The 16,198-nt window shown below is 31.4% G+C and overlaps 2 protein-coding genes across 2 annotated transcripts; both read right to left on the bottom strand.

The window, feature by feature from the left end:
* Window positions 1-1,089: 1,089 nt before the first annotated feature.
* Window positions 1,090-5,330, bottom strand: LOC104771310 (serine/threonine protein phosphatase 2A regulatory subunit B''beta). Its single transcript, XM_010495813.3, has 12 exons — window positions 4,811-5,330; window positions 4,086-4,322; window positions 3,874-3,979; window positions 3,692-3,791; window positions 3,428-3,533; window positions 3,230-3,320; window positions 2,765-2,906; window positions 2,520-2,667; window positions 2,247-2,356; window positions 2,005-2,161; window positions 1,712-1,837; window positions 1,090-1,626 (listed from the first exon to the last, which is right to left on the bottom strand). Exons 1-12 carry the CDS (start codon window positions 4,961-4,963, stop codon window positions 1,483-1,485), a joined length of 1,620 nt encoding a protein of 539 aa, XP_010494115.2. The 5' UTR covers window positions 4,964-5,330; the 3' UTR covers window positions 1,090-1,482.
* A 10,238-nt stretch (window positions 5,331-15,568) lies between these two features.
* On the bottom strand, window positions 15,569-16,078 carry LOC147919364 (uncharacterized). Its single transcript, XM_087504944.1, has one exon. It carries the CDS (start codon window positions 16,076-16,078, stop codon window positions 15,569-15,571), a length of 510 nt encoding a protein of 169 aa, XP_087361070.1.
* Window positions 16,079-16,198: the final 120 nt, after the last annotated feature.

Raw genomic sequence — 16,198 nt, 5'->3', positions numbered from 1 at the left:
GAATAAAAAACGATGAGAACATATATATTTTCGAACAAAATTAGCTAAAGCAAAAGCAAATCGCCAACGAGAAATGATGGGAATACTTATCTGAGATGTCCTTGAGTTTCGAAGACGATAAATGATGAGAATACAATCTGAATTTTCGAGAGCAATAATATCAGAATTTTTGAGAGAGAAACTTGGAGAGAGAGAGAGATCACATAAAAAAACTAGGGTTGACTTACAGAAGAAGTATATATATGGTTAAATTATCCGGTTAGGTTAAAATCAAGGAATCGGTATGCATTCGGTGAGGTTCAGCTATCGGTTTGGTTAAATTAACGGTGAAATTAAGATAATATAATATTAATGGTTGATGACATAACAAAGTCGACCACCAATAGTCTACAGAGAAGTGTACTTAAGCAAACCCTAAATCAAATAATTTTAGCCTAATCAACCTTTACTCCCTTAATTTTACTGGTTTATATGTAAATTTATTTTAGATCAATGCAGGAAGTCGATGTGGTTATTATTTGATCAATAGGTTTATAAAATTAAAATAGGTTTTTATAATTTTTTAATTAAAATTTAAACTATAATTAAGGAGTAGACATCTTTTTATGTCTTCTTGGTGACATCAATTTGTAATCGACTTGAAAGAAATCTATGGCAGACTTTCTCCGGGCTACATCTGTCATTTCGGCTTCTGTTTTTTGTTTAGTCGTAAAGGAGTCAAATGTAATTTTAGTACCCTTAGTGGTTATGTTCTCAAATATCGAATATGGGGTCTACTATTGCATTGAAGGCCAAATAAAGGTCTACAAAATGCAATTGTCCCTTGTTATTATTGGACTGTGATCTGTTTGGAAACGGATTTAGAACCCATCTTAATTGCACCCAATTTGGAAGGGTTATATGATTTTTTTGGTTATCAATCTATTTGACTCCTATTAATATCAATTTGTTTAGATACATGATATACGGTGACATTTCACTATAATAATGTCTAACTCTATGTCTTTTTATTAAAAATGCTTCCTTTTTAATAGTATAGATGAGATTTAATGATTCCTAACAAAAATAAGACACTAGAAAAAACGGCAATGAAGAACTATAACAATTTTTCAACAGCTGGAGATAATGAAGTAACACATCTACAAAGTACATACAAAAACCCAGAGATGGAACAAAGTGAAAGCAATACAGGTGAAGAAGGCGTAAAGCGATGACCTAGACGACAATTATTGATAAATATAACTCTACTATAATCAGCTAAAAATAATAATAATCCAAGCTAAGTGTATGGTATTCAAAGAGGATACTTTGCTTGGTTTTCAATTCCCTCCAAAGATTCTTCTCAGGGACTGCATGATTAACTAATATCATGAGATAACAACATTGACACAACCTTCAACTTCTTAGTTTTTTTTCTTATCAATTCCACTGGTTTCATCTTCTAGTGAGATTGCGATTTTCCATTGACTTATCTCTATGAACTCAGAAGGGAGCCTCCAGTGACGACTCATCCCAAACCTCAGCACTTCCATTGGATGCATCTTCAACGTCTTCTTCCATTGAAAGCCTAATATATTCTCTATGTGCAAAACGGTCCCACTCGGTCAATGTAGGGTTCTCACGCTCCTGTTTCCGTTTTGACAACTCGAAATGTTATAAGAGGCCTGTGCTGTCTAGAAAACAGTAAGGTTGAAAATCAAATATGAAGTACCTGACGTATGAGGAACGGATCCCGTGTTTCAAATGCCATAAATTTGTTGAGATTAAAAAGGATGTTGAAGACGTTTCCAGAGAGCTTTGAGCCCTTCAGGTCATGCAGCGTTATATGGCTTTCGTTCTGTGGAAGGAAACAAGAAACAATCAAACACAAAACAAAATTGCAGAGGTTACAGACAAAAAACTGGGAACACTAACTACTTCCGTGACCGTCCTATAACTTCTTTAAATAGAGAATAGCTTAAGCATATAATAACCACAAGAAACAATGAGTTATCATGTTGGAACCTCTGGTCCGATCATATCAATCATCTGACATAAGATATCCTCAAAAAGAACAGCCTCTTGCGCCATGCACTCCATTCGATGCAACTGCTCTTCATAAAAGAATTGCATCTCATTTCGCGTAATAATCTCATTTGCATCCAAGTCTATGCACTTAAACCTAGTCCAAAATATACTAAAGTCAGACAAAAACACTCAAAACGCTCTATCTGTCTGCAACTGTGGATCCTTATAACACAGCTTACCAAAATTCTAGGCTAGGCTCTGACGATTTATCTTCTTCTGCAAGTATGAAATACGCAAAGTCCTCATACCCCATCTTCCCTTCAACTTTGCTAGTGAACTTCCTAGCAACCTGAGAACCAATGCTTTACTTTTATGATGACAGTCATCTTAAGAGCAATAAAAACTTTGAAAAGATGACAGCAGTAATTCTCAAAAGGATGTAATATAAATATAATCTTTAAGTAGTAAGCATTATAAATCATTCTAAGAGATCAAGACTTTTTAGACAGAACCTGGGAGAATATTCTGTCGACAATCCGGTAAGTAAGTGCATGGTTTCCATATCTCATAAGATTTTCTTTGTCAATCAGGAAATCGTGATCCGTATCCAGCTCCCAGAACTTGCAGTATATGACATAGAAATGCTCATATGAGAAGTATCTAGTTTCCAAAGTAAATAGAAAATGTTGACGTCAGATAACGAGAAACAAAACCATATATACAACCAACAGGATGAACTCTGTTTGTTAGTAAGTACCTCAACACTTTGTTGATATCTTCTTCTTCGTCAGCATGTCGCATTGCATCAATTAAGTTTCCCCGTCTAAGCTCCCTAAATGTAAGTCGACCATTCCCAGATCTATTTATGTAGTAAAATATTCGGTAGGTGACAGTTTCAGCTGACTCATCAAAATAAAAATTGTATCAAACAAAATTGTTTACCTTAATTTCAATATCTAACTGCCACATGATTCACATAGCAAACAATAAATGTGTTTACACAAATTACCATCATGTTGTTCTTGCAATGTTAAGTAATTGCAAATTATAAAAAGATGTCTAACAGAACAAGGAAATCTTAGCTTATTAAATAGTTATGCAGTAATACAACTGATGTCATAACCACTCCCCGCTAAGCTACTAAACATTATTACTCAAAAAATTTCAAGAGGGAGAAGAAAATAGGATACTGACTAAACTCTACATGAAGGTAAAACCTCACCATATCTTTCTTGGAATTCAGGTGTCGTCTGCAGGAACTCTAGCCCAGGATGTGTCGCCAACAGTTCTTTAAGTAGTGGTTTGAAATCATCCTGCCAGGAAAAAAATGTGGCGAATTAATAGTGCAAACACACGAGCAAGTAGATTAGGAAATTAACTCAGTTCTCATGACTGAATATGCAAACAAAAAGAAAATTACCTTGACAATATAACTCTGATCTCTCTGCTTTAATATCTTGAAGATTTGGGTCGTTGTATCCTTTATCAACATGTTCCCGTTTACCCAATAATCAATAAATGCTTCTCTGCATAATCAAAGGCTCAAAAATGTTATACCGGTTTTTCAATACAGTGATCGTCAAACACGTGACAGAGTGAATATAAAATGAGCAGGAAGCTTGAAGTGCGTTGAAAACTATGCACACATGAGAATCCACAAAACAAAAAGCATGGTATCACACACCTAGTAACAAAACCTGAATTATTGACATCGATCTTCCTGAAAAGTGAAGTGGAGAAGAATGATGGGAGCTTGCAGATTTCTCTGGTGACTAATTTGAATTCTGTGTATTAAAAAGGGTAAAAGTTAGTGAGAATCCCCATATCAGTGTCACTATAAATATTAAAAAACTTATGACTTATTACCTTGTATCTGTAGTCCATCCATGTGACCATAGAAAAAGTGATTGATTCTAAACATGCATTGCTCTTTTATCTCGCTTGGTGGTGGGCGACCATTTTGGAAATAAAACTACAGTAATTTCAAGTTTAAAGAAAGTGTTCTTACTCCATTAGTATAGAAAGGAGGAAAAAAGAATGCACTTATCAAAACTTGCAGAGGAACCTAAGTTCAAAACCTGAGGCATTGGCTCTCTAACAGGCTCACTGACGACTTTCAGCGAAGAACCTAAGTTAGAAGGGCCTCTTTGTTTCGCTGTACGCGGTGAACCACAACTCCTTGGCGAAAGCGGAGGAGCACTTCCCGCAGGAAACATAGATGGTATAGAATTACTGGTGGCAGAACTTGAACCAGATGAACTTCCAGTTACATTTATAGGACCTCCAGCAATAACATCCTTGAGCAGTGATGCAATCTATATATAAAAACCGATTAGGCAACGAGAAGAAAAAAACCAAAGCTTTAGATTTCAGATTGCAGTGAATAGAGTAATTTAGAAACCAAATCACAGTAATCTAAGCATCATTGTAATACTCACACAATCAAACAAGAACATACTGCATAACGAACAACAACAACAAAAATCAAACTTTACACCAATCTTTAACATCACAGAGTAACCTAAGCATCATTGTAAAACTCACATCACAGAATAAGGAAATAACTCATAACTCACACTATCAAAGATTCGAACTTTACAGCAATCTTTAACAGCACAGAGTAATTAGGCAACCTAAGCATCATTGCAACTCTCACTACTGCATAACTAACACTATAAAGCAGAACATAAGCATATCATTGTAACACTCACTGCTGCATAATTAACACGATCAAAAGATTTGAACTTTACACCAACCTTGAGCAATTGTAAAGCCAAATAAAGCAGAAACAGAGCTCAGATACCTGTCGATGAGCTTCAGCAAGAGAAAGCCACTGGTCAAAGAGCTTCTGAGTGAATCCAGGTTTCGAAGTTAGTACAAACGAAGACATCTCTTGAAGCTGTAATAAATCTGCATCCAAACAAGCCATGTCTCCGGGAACAATCGCATCCACCATACTCAATCTTGTTTCAGATGATCCAATCGCGTCAACAACACCACACGGAATAACAATTAAGATGATAAAGGATCTATGATTTAACAAAGTCGAGATCTTTATTAACACATTGAACGAATCATCAGCTTCTCTTCTCCTTCTCCGATTCCCGTATACACTTTTTTATCCTTTTTCTTGTTCGATCTGAATTACCGAAAAATAAATAAAATAATATTTCGTTGACAAAAGAATAAGTAAGTGTTATAGTAAAAGTAGAGTATTCTTCAAGATGTGGTTGTATTCTATTTGATCTTTAGATCTTTTGGGGTTTCCGCCCTTCGATTTTTACTCCCTCTGTTTGGTTAAGTGTCATTTTAGAGTTTCTCACACATATTAAGAAAATCATTAAATTTTCTATTTTACCCATTATTAATATATTAATTAATTTTTTCTATTGGTGTATACATTAAATTAGTAGGGATAAAATTGGAAAATTTACCAAACATCTACATTGGAAATATAAAGTAACACTTATTTTGTAACAAAATAATCAGTCTAAAATGACACTTAATATGAAACAGAAGGAGTATTTTTTTTAATTAACCTAAATATACAATTATACTTCATTTAATAACTTTTTAAAAAATACAATACTTCTATAATAATTCTCCGGAAACTTTTATTTCAACATAAAAACTATTACATCCTATAAGATAGACTAGGTCTGGGCAAATAAACCGAACCCGACGAACCGCCCCAAATCCGACCCAAAAATACCTGAACCCAACCCGAACCAATTCTTTCTAAATAACCAATAGGTTTTCGTTTTCAAATAACCATGGGTATCGGGTATTACCCGAACCAAACCCGAGGAACCGAAGATACCTGTTTATACCCGAGAACAATTATACATGATATCATACTATCACATATGATTTGATTTCATAAAACCGTTTGCCTTAATCTCCCTCTTCGAATCCTTGTGAATTGTTTTGCGAGACATGGTATGCTCAATTTCATTTGTTTAAGATTTCATGGTATGCTCAGTTTCAGTTGTTTAAGGTTTAGTTCATTGTTTCTTGTTAAATTTGTTAGATTATACAACTGTTTGTACAATTATATTTAAGGTTTTTTGGGTTTTGTGGGTACATTTCAGGTTTTTGTGGGTACTTTGGATATGTTCGAGTAGGTACTATTCATAACCGAATATAATTTGGATACATTACAGGTTTCTTAAAGTCAGTACCCAAATAACCCGAACCCGATAAGAACCGAACCTGAACCCGACCCGAAATTATATGAACACATGTTCGGATCCTATATTAGTAAACCCAAAAAACCCGAACCCGAATTACCCGAACCTGAACACGACCCGAATACCCAAATGCCCAGGCCTAAGATAGAGCCCAAACTATAACTTCGTGCTAGATGTCTTTCTACAAATGCTTCTCATCCTATATATCTCCAAATTGATAGTTATCACCTATTTACCAATAAATCTGGATGTTATTGGTTTACAGAGTAAACCCAATAGAAAGCCCATCATACCAAATACGAAACCAAAATTCAAACCCGACTCATGTTAAAATCCCGAATCAAGTTAATTCATCTAAAACGCCCATTTGCCCACCATCATGTTCTCTTCGTCGTTCAAAACTTCAAATCGGCAGCGAGATATTCACATCGTACTTCCTCTATCCATTACCATAAAGCAATCTACAATGTTTCTCCATTGTTGCTTTATCTTGGTTTGTATCGAGCTTGGTCATCTTTGTTTAAATAGATTTGTTTATTTCTTTTTCTATTTAGCTTATTTGATGTGGATGATGGTTTAACTTTAATGGAAGTATGATATAGTGTTCGGATGGGGAAAAAGATATTTAAAAAAAAAAAAATTGGTGGTTTTATTATGTAATTTGGTTGAAATGGGGTCGAACTCGGGTCGAAATCGGTTTATGATTTTAGTTAGTTGGTTAGATAAATAGTAAACCAACAGTAAATCAATTAAACCCATAATTATGGGGAAGCATTTGTAGAAAGATGTCAGGGACGAAGTGAAGGCTCTATCTAGTACGATATAATAGTTCTCATGGGGAAATAGGACGTTTTCCCATCTTCCTTTATTTCATAAATAGTGTCGTTTTAACATATTTCACACAAATTAAAAAAAAAAAAAACTTGAATTATACTCCTTTCGTTTCATAATGTAGGATATTTTAGAGGTTTTTTTGTTTCATAATAATCCCTCCGTTTCATAATATATAATGTTTTAGAGAAGATCTTTTATTTCATAATATAAGATGTTTTCAAGTTTTTATGCAACTTTTAGATTAATTTAATATTTTCTAGTATGCAGTATTGTTTCTACTAGGTCGAACTTTGTTAAAGTAAATACTTCTTAATATGTGTATTTTTAGTTAAAACATCTTATATTTTGAAACGGAGGAATAATATAATGTTTTCAACTTTCTAGAGAACTTTTAGATAAATTTTATGTTTTACTACTGTATTATTTATTTTATGCAGTCTTGTTTATGATTGGTTAAATTTTATAAAAGTATATATTTTTTATTATGCGTGTTTTTATCTAAAGAATCTTATATTTTGAAACAAAGGAAGTACATGTCGTCTACCCCTATTTAATAAGTAATTAACAGTTTCAATTCAATCAAATAAACTTTGGGTTTAGGGGTAAATTGGAAAATTTAGCATTTAAAACATATTGGAAATATAGAATGACACTCTTTATGAAACAAAATTTAGGATATTTCATAATGTAGGATATTTTAGAAGTTTTATTTTGTTTCATAATAATCCCTCCGTTTCATAATATAGAATGTTTTAGAGAAGAGATTTTATTTCATAATATAAGATGTTTTCAAGTTTGTATACAACTTTTAGATTAATTTAATATTTTCTGTTATGCAGTATTGTTTCCACTTGGTCGAACTTTGTTAAAGTAAATACTTCTTAATATGTGTGTTTTTAGTTAAAACATCCTATATTTTGAAACGGAGGAAGTATATAATGTTTTCAACTTTCTAGAGAACTTTTAGATAAATTTTATGTTTTATTACTGTATTATTTATTTTATGCAATCTTGTTTATGATTGGTTAAACTTTATAAAAGTAGGTATTTCTTATTATGCGTGTTTTTATCTAAAGAATCTTATATTTTGAAACAGAGGAAGTACATGTTGTCTACCCCTATTTAATAAGTAATTAATGGTTTCAATTCAATCAAATAAACTTTGGGTTTAGGGGTAAATTGGAAAATTTAGCATTTAAAAATATTGGAAACTAGGAGAGTTACCCGCACGCTTGTGCGGGCAAGAATTAAATAAAAAACAAATGTCAAAAAAATATCTTATTTTCAAATTAGATTTGTGTTCTTTTTAAATATGTTTCAAAATTGTAATTAATTTTGTATTTTAAACTTGTAATCTCACATTTCTAAATGGACAATTAAAAAGAGTATTTAATAAAATCTTAATTAAAGTCTTCAATATATATTGTGTGGTTAATTTAAATTAGGTATAATTTGGGTCAAAATAATTTATAATTTCGTTAAGATCATTAAGAAAATTTAGAAAGAAACCCATAAAAGGGTTTATAGTACTTGATCATACAAACTTTCAAGATAATTATAAAGTTAGCATATACAAAAAGCTTGTTAACTAATGTGCCTTCAGCTTAATCTCCTCCAGTTTACCCTTCATGATGCATTATGTGCTTAATGTAATAACGTCCAGCAAATTCCGAGCTAAAAAATTAGAAAACACATTCATAAGTTAGACCCTAACATGATACACCACTTGATATTTATGAACATTAAAAACTTACATAGCCTTGTGATTCTCAAGTCCTTCAAACTCCGGATTTATAAAGATCTTGGAGGAAGCCAATGTGTTTACAATACACATTTCACCTAGGGATGTTTTAAGTGTTAAAAAGATTGCTAAATGAGTATACAACCTAGTCTTCAGAGTTTGATCAATCTAGCAAGTTCTATTAATAGTACATACCTTCATACTCTCGAACCCTCCAGAAGCGCAGTACACAAAACACCGGTTCAGTTTGATATGTGAGATGGCATCCAGATGACTCCCATGAAGACATGAAAAGGTTAGCATAGAAATTCATTGCATGATACTTTACAGTTTCATTCCTACAGATGAATATACTTGTTACACTCTACAAAATAAAGACAGACTTATAAATCTTAATAGTAAAGATGGAATAAATGTGACTTACCTGCCATTTAATAGTGTCAAAACAACTTCATAAACACCATTTCCATGATTTCTTCTGTCCTCCACAGCTACTACACATCCGCAAACATCTATTTTTGGAAAAAGTCAAGAATTTTCTTTACAATGTATGTCTCCAAAGCTTTTTAACATTCACATGAAACTATTTTGGTAAAAGTTCAATTTGTTCTTTTCTATTGGAGGGACCAATACACAAAGTTCCAAAATTCTTTTAGAGTTTCTAGATAACTCAACACAAAGCTAGTAAACAACCCAATCCAATTTAGTTATACTATGATAACCTAAATAAATTACAATTAAATTTAGAAAAACGCACCGAAAGATATGTGATGATTGATCCTTCCACGATATATATCATCCAAATCATCGAATCGGAAGTAATTTTTGGAGTTGATTGATTCGAGCAGGAACATGGTTGAATCATCCGTAAACTTGATCTGAAAAGGATGATGAGTATTCCTCTCCCTGAGGGTTGGATTGATGATTTGGAAATTCCGAATTTGATACCATTCGCCCTCTTAAATATACTTCCGGAGCTTTTTAAGTATAGTTGGGACAAAGGCGACCTCAATCGTGTCACCCTTCAAAGTTTGTTAAAAATCGTGTAAGTAATCTAGTATATAAACACTACTAAAATAAAGATTTATGTAAAATCGATTTTCGATTAACTGCTCTAACCTTCGTATCCACAAGAAGAACACGTTTTGTGAAGAACTCGGTGACATGCCAAGAATTCAAGACTTTAGCGTGAATACACCAGTTCGTTCTTCCTCGATGAAGATCAGAAATGTAATCGATTCTCATGATTTTACCAAATTAGGGTTTCTTACTCTTCCTTCACTGTTATCGAAGACGAAAATGGGATTTCGGATTTGTAAGAATACAAACAGTCACGATTAAACATAGCGTTGCGTCTTAATCGTTTTAGTGTCCTTTTTTTTAATATTTATAATTTTAATATGTATAATTATGATTATAATTACAGATTCGTAGTATTTTTTATAGTCGGTATATTTGATGTTAATTTATTTTTACAATGGTCTAAGCATTTATATAATTAAAAAATATATTTTATGATACAGCAAAAATATTCATTTGCAAAAAACATTTTTGTAACTAATTTATCTTATCAATATCGTCATTTCTTGGTCTTAGAATAGCGCTTTCACTAAAGAAATTTGTAACAGTCCTCATAGTAGTTTATATATAGACATTATGATACAGAAAACAATTATTTAATTTCATATAACATTGTTGATAACAATAACAAAACGATTTTCTTCAATATGAATTTATATATCCTAATTTCATAGAAATCTTATGATTTGTGATATGTTACATGCAGCAAAAAAATAACGATGAGGATAATGGCTAAATTGCAATGTTAAATTTATTCTTTTGATATATTTTGAAAACATCTATGATCTTTAAATTTTTAATAGTAGTTAATATGCTAAGACGTTGTTAATATATTAATAATTACGACTATTTGATAATTAAAATTAAATAATTATATTGCATAATATTTAATTACCGCATATATTATCTGATATCTTTCGTCAATATTCATATACCATCTTTGGAAATTTTAACTTGATGTAATCATTTTGGTAGGGAAAACAAAAAATCTTAACTATGGGAATCAAAATCTTACTGTTTTATAAATGGTATGCTTTGGTCTTAGATTTTTAGTCGATTATGTTTAAATTAAATTTTAAATGGCATGCATCTGTCATTCATGAAAGATACTCTGTCAAAAGTATCTTTAAAATTTGATATTATGCATAAATTGTTTAAAATATATTATTGAACATAAATAAAAGATTCGATAAGAGTTATTGGCATAATACGCGAAAATATAGGTCCAAGATTAAAACAACAAACAGCTGAACTTATTCAAATAATAACAAATCTTAACATTACATCGAATCATTAGAATCACTCTCATCTTCTTCTGAGCCGTTGTAATCTTCATCGTCTGATGTATCATGAAAACAAAGACTGCGAAAGATAAAGGAACATAAGAGCTAAAACATCTTATAGTAATGACTCCAAATTAATAATCCGTCATAGTATAGGAAATTTATGAACTTACAGTGTCGGATCTGTAGTGAACGGTCTTGCTTCGTTACCAAGTAAAAGTTTAGAACATCTTATTTGAGACATTAGACAACGCCGACCTTTTTTTTTAAAAAGTAAGTTCCAAATCTTAAATTTGATATATTGGCTTATCTAAAACAAATGCTTATATATTGCTTAATACCTTCAAAGACAGAGATTCTCCAAAACGTAAGCAGACACAATACTGGTTCACTGGCATAGGAAGGACTTGCAACATGTTGTTCCCATTTTTCACGAAATTCCGAACATGTATCACCGACGGCAATACATTCAATCTGTTCGTTACTTTGAAGTAAAAAATCAACAATGGACAACTTCAGTCTTAATAATTATGTATTATTTTCATTGGCATAAATAAATCAAATGAGGTAGTACTTCTTTTAAAAATTTAAAAACTATTTACTTACTTGATGTCAATTACAGTAAAGGGAAGAACCTCTTTCGGACAATTGAATCCAACTTCATTTTCTAGAAAAACAATTTGACGACCTTGCCTTACTCTCACCACCGTTCCACAAAAATCTGAAATTGATTGAAAAGAGCAAAAAAATAAAAAAACTATGAATCTAAGGAAATAATGTTTTATAAAAACTGTAAGTTAAACAGTATATTTAAATTTATTTAGCATCTATTAGATGAAAAAAATTGTCTGGACATCTAGGAGGGATTGGAGTGATGCGAGTTTGGAGAGTGATCAATATTTCGTTAGAATTGTTACAATTCCTGTAAATATTCTGATTTTCAATAACTTAGAACTTGTAAAGAAGAAACCATTGTCCTTCCTGCAACACGTCTATGTACTCAGCAAAGTAAAGCTGACTTCTGAGTTTAGCTTGAATTCTTTTTCCCTAAAATTTATGAAAAAAATAATTTCAGATTTAAATTTAAGGTGATGATGGATATAAATCGATTGTTACCTTTTCATCAACCAAGATCAAACAAATGTAGGTAGGCTGCATTATAAAGATTTCAGGTATCCACGGCCTCAGTACTTTTACAGCAATACCAACCTATCTGTTGATGGATTCAAATCCACTATGTATGCAACCATCTTTTTGTTTGGTACTATGTTATTTTCTAGAAAGAAGAAAGACGATGAAAGGTGAGAGGCTAGAATATTTTAGATAATAGATATATAGGAAAATTATAGTGAATGTTTTATCTTGGATATATCTACAAATGAGGAATATGAAGAGTGATTGGAAGTTACGTAAAAATTTATGATAATTTTGTAATGTCAGTTCGAAATTGATTTAATCAATGCGAAGACTTTGAAAATAACAAAAATCTTTTTTGTTTGTACTTGCATCCATACATGCATTGGTTAAATTTGAGAATATAATAAAATTATTTAATCGAAACTATAATGCATAATTGATTAATTCATATTTATAATGTACTATATTCAATTATACAATCTGCTTGAATTAATGTTGTTACTAATCGCATGTACCATCAATTATTTCAACGATCTCAATTCCTACTGCAATAAAAATATGGGAAATATTCATATTTCAAAATAGATGACAATTAATTAGAAGTCTTACTTAGTTTAGTTAAGAATATTGTATGGTGATGGAAATTGTCTTCTGTTTAATTTTGTCTTCCATATAATAGGTTTATAACACTTTTTTAAGAAGTAATGTTCTTACCAATATAGAAAAATTGTTTCAAACCTTTTAAATTTTTGTATCTTAAAGAGATAAAAGTCGAATTCTGATCAATAACTAAACTAATAAATTTAAGGGTTGTTATTTTTAGAAATATACAAATTTAGCAGTTAATTTATACTTTAAGTATTTAATTTCACTTTTAAAAAATGGACTTAGTTATTAAGATTTATATTATTCTCCTATTTATGTAAACTTTTATATAATTTTTTGAAGCCCAATTACAATATTCATGAATTCGATGAGCCCAATACATTCAGTATGGTTAATTAAATCATGATGGATAAGGATTTGCGTCTAAATAATTTACTACGTTTAGACAATAGAAATTATTTTTGAAAGTAATATAAATTCGAGGTCATACAAACATTACAAATAGTTATAAAGTTTACATATTCATAAAAGTTTTTTTAAAAATAAATTGCCTTCATCTTAAGCCCCTTATATGATTATTCTTCATGCTCCATTATACTATTTATGTAATAGCATCCAGCAAATTCGGAGCTAATATATAGAAAGCACATTCATAAGTTAAACCCTAGCATGATATACTACATGGTATTAATAAACATTTAAACTTACATAGCCTTGTGATGCTCAAGTCCTTCGAAATCCGGTTTTATAAAGATCTTGGAGGAGGCCAATGTGTTTTCAATACACGGTTTACCTAGAGATGTTTAAAGTGTTATAAAAGTTTAGTAAATGAGTATACAAAGTAGTTAGTCATTAACATTTATTAAAACTTGTAAGTGCTATTAACAGTCATACCTTCATACTCTCCAACCCTCCAGAAACGCAGTACACAAAACACCGATTCGTTACGATATGTGAGATGGCATCGTGACGACTCCCATGAATACATGAAAAGGGTAGCATAGTTGTTTACTGCATGGAACTTGATAGATTCATTCCTACAGATGAAGATAGTAGAAACATTTTATAAAGAGTGAGACTTAAAACTCTTAACAACATGATATGTGGAATAAATGTGTCTTACCTGCCATTTAATAGCGTGAAAACTACTTCACCAGCATGTTCTCTGTTGTACGTTACAGCTACTACACATCCGCAAACATCTATTTTTTTGCCAAAAAAGTCATTTTTTAATTCCAAAAAGATGAGTAATTGTTTCCAAATCTATCATCTACATAAAACTATTTAGTTTAAAAGTTCTATTTGTACTTTTATATGGGAGGAACCAATTCACAAAGTTCCAAAATTCTGAAAGTATAATGATTTACCAACACAAAGATAGCAATATCTATGAATAATTGATTCTAAATCTATCATCCACATAAAATTACTTAGGTAAAAGTACCATTTGTACTTTAAATGGGAGGGACCAATTCACAAAGTTCCAAAATTATGAAAAGTATAAAAATTCACCAACACAAAGATAGCAATATCTAAGAATAATTGTTTCTAAATCTATCATCCACATAAAACTACTTATGTAAAAGTTCTATTTGTACTTTATATGGAAGGGACCAATTCACAAAGTTCCAAAATTCTTAAAAGTCTAAAGATTAACCAACACAAAGATAGCAAAAATCTTTATCCAGAGGGTATAATTGAAATTATTATAAACCGTATATTAAAAACGTACCAAAAGAGATGGGATGATGGATTCTTGAACGATATATATCACCCAAATCTTTGAATCGGAAGTAATTTTTCGAATTTGCTGATTCCAACTGAGTCATGGTTGATTCATCCGTAAACTTGATTTGGAAAGGATGATGAGTATTCCTCTCCCTAAGGGTTGGATTGATGATTTTGAAAGTCCTAATCTCATACCATTTACCCTCATAAATATACTTCCCGAGCTTTTTTAGTGTTGTTGGAACAAAGGCCACCTCAATTGTGTCACCCTTCAAAATTTGATAAAATTGTGTTAGTAATCTAATATATAAGACTTTTAAAATAACAAATTTAAGTAGAATTTATCATTTGGGAAATTCTCTAACCCTTTCGTCCACAAGTAGAAGAACTCGTTTGATGAAGAATTTGTAGACATACCAAGAATTCAAGATCTTGGCTTGGATACACTAGTTGGTTCTTCCCCGATGAAGATCAGAAATATAATCGATATTCATGATTCTATCGAATTAGGGTTTTTCTGTTTTCTCTCAGTTGTCGGAGAGGAAAAGGGGATTTCGGAACTGTAAGAAAACAAAGAGTCACGATTAAACGTTGCGTATTAACGTTGTAGCATTCCACTTTTTTTTTCACTATTATATATTATTATTTAAATTGTGATAACAAATGAAAGACAAAATTTGTTTTTAATAGACATGATGCAAGATTCTAAGTTAAATGTGTTTGAGATTTAATTGTTAAAATTTAGACTTTATCATACAGTCAACAATTATTTTTACCATTACGTAAATATATTTTATATCTAATTACATAGCAATACCACCATTTTAGTTATATTACAAATAATTGTAATGAATATTATGAGACACATTGTATTTTAAAGATCAGAAAAACTTGATTAACTAATTATATAAAATAAAATTTAATCTAAAATCCAAAACAATTTTCAATTACAAACATAATAATTAAACAGTTTCAAAAACCTCTTTGAAAACAACATTAAGTGTTTTATTCTGGCATTTTCCATCTTTATCTGTAATTAACACCTTCAATCCTTTCCTGGTTGTGACTCGAGAGAAGGCAACATAAAGCTGTCTATGTGTGAAAACCGGTTTCGGAAGAAACAATCCAACATGTTCTAGCGTCTGACCCTGACTCTTGTTTATAGTAATTGCAAACGCCACGGTAATAGGAAACTGTCGTCGTCTCATACGAAAGGGAAACTTTGCATCAGGTGGACTAACATACATTCTAGGGATAAGTACTCGATCACCAACCTTTTTTCCTGTCACGATCCTTGCTTCGATTACATGTTTGGCCATCTGAGTAATAATTAGCCTCGTACCGTTACATAAACCTCCCTTAGGATCTATATTCCTTAGCAACATGACAGGTGCTCCAATTCTCAAAGTCAAAACATGGCTTGGCAGTCCAGAAACTTGAATATTGTTTAGGAATTCCTGAGTGTAGATCATATCATCAAGTCCGCTTGTATCCGACGTTTCAATACTATCAGAGCTAAGATATCGTCTCTCCTCACCTGTAAATAAAAAATTTACAAATTTGTATATGTTTTGAATATTAGAATATTTTTA

This window comes from Camelina sativa, chromosome 20 (genome assembly GCF_030686135.1).
Source record: "Camelina sativa cultivar CO46 ecotype springtype chromosome 20, ASM3068613v1".
Classification (NCBI taxonomy): Eukaryota; Viridiplantae; Streptophyta; class Magnoliopsida; order Brassicales; family Brassicaceae; genus Camelina; species Camelina sativa.
This window is presented reverse-complemented; position numbering and strand designations above follow the sequence as displayed.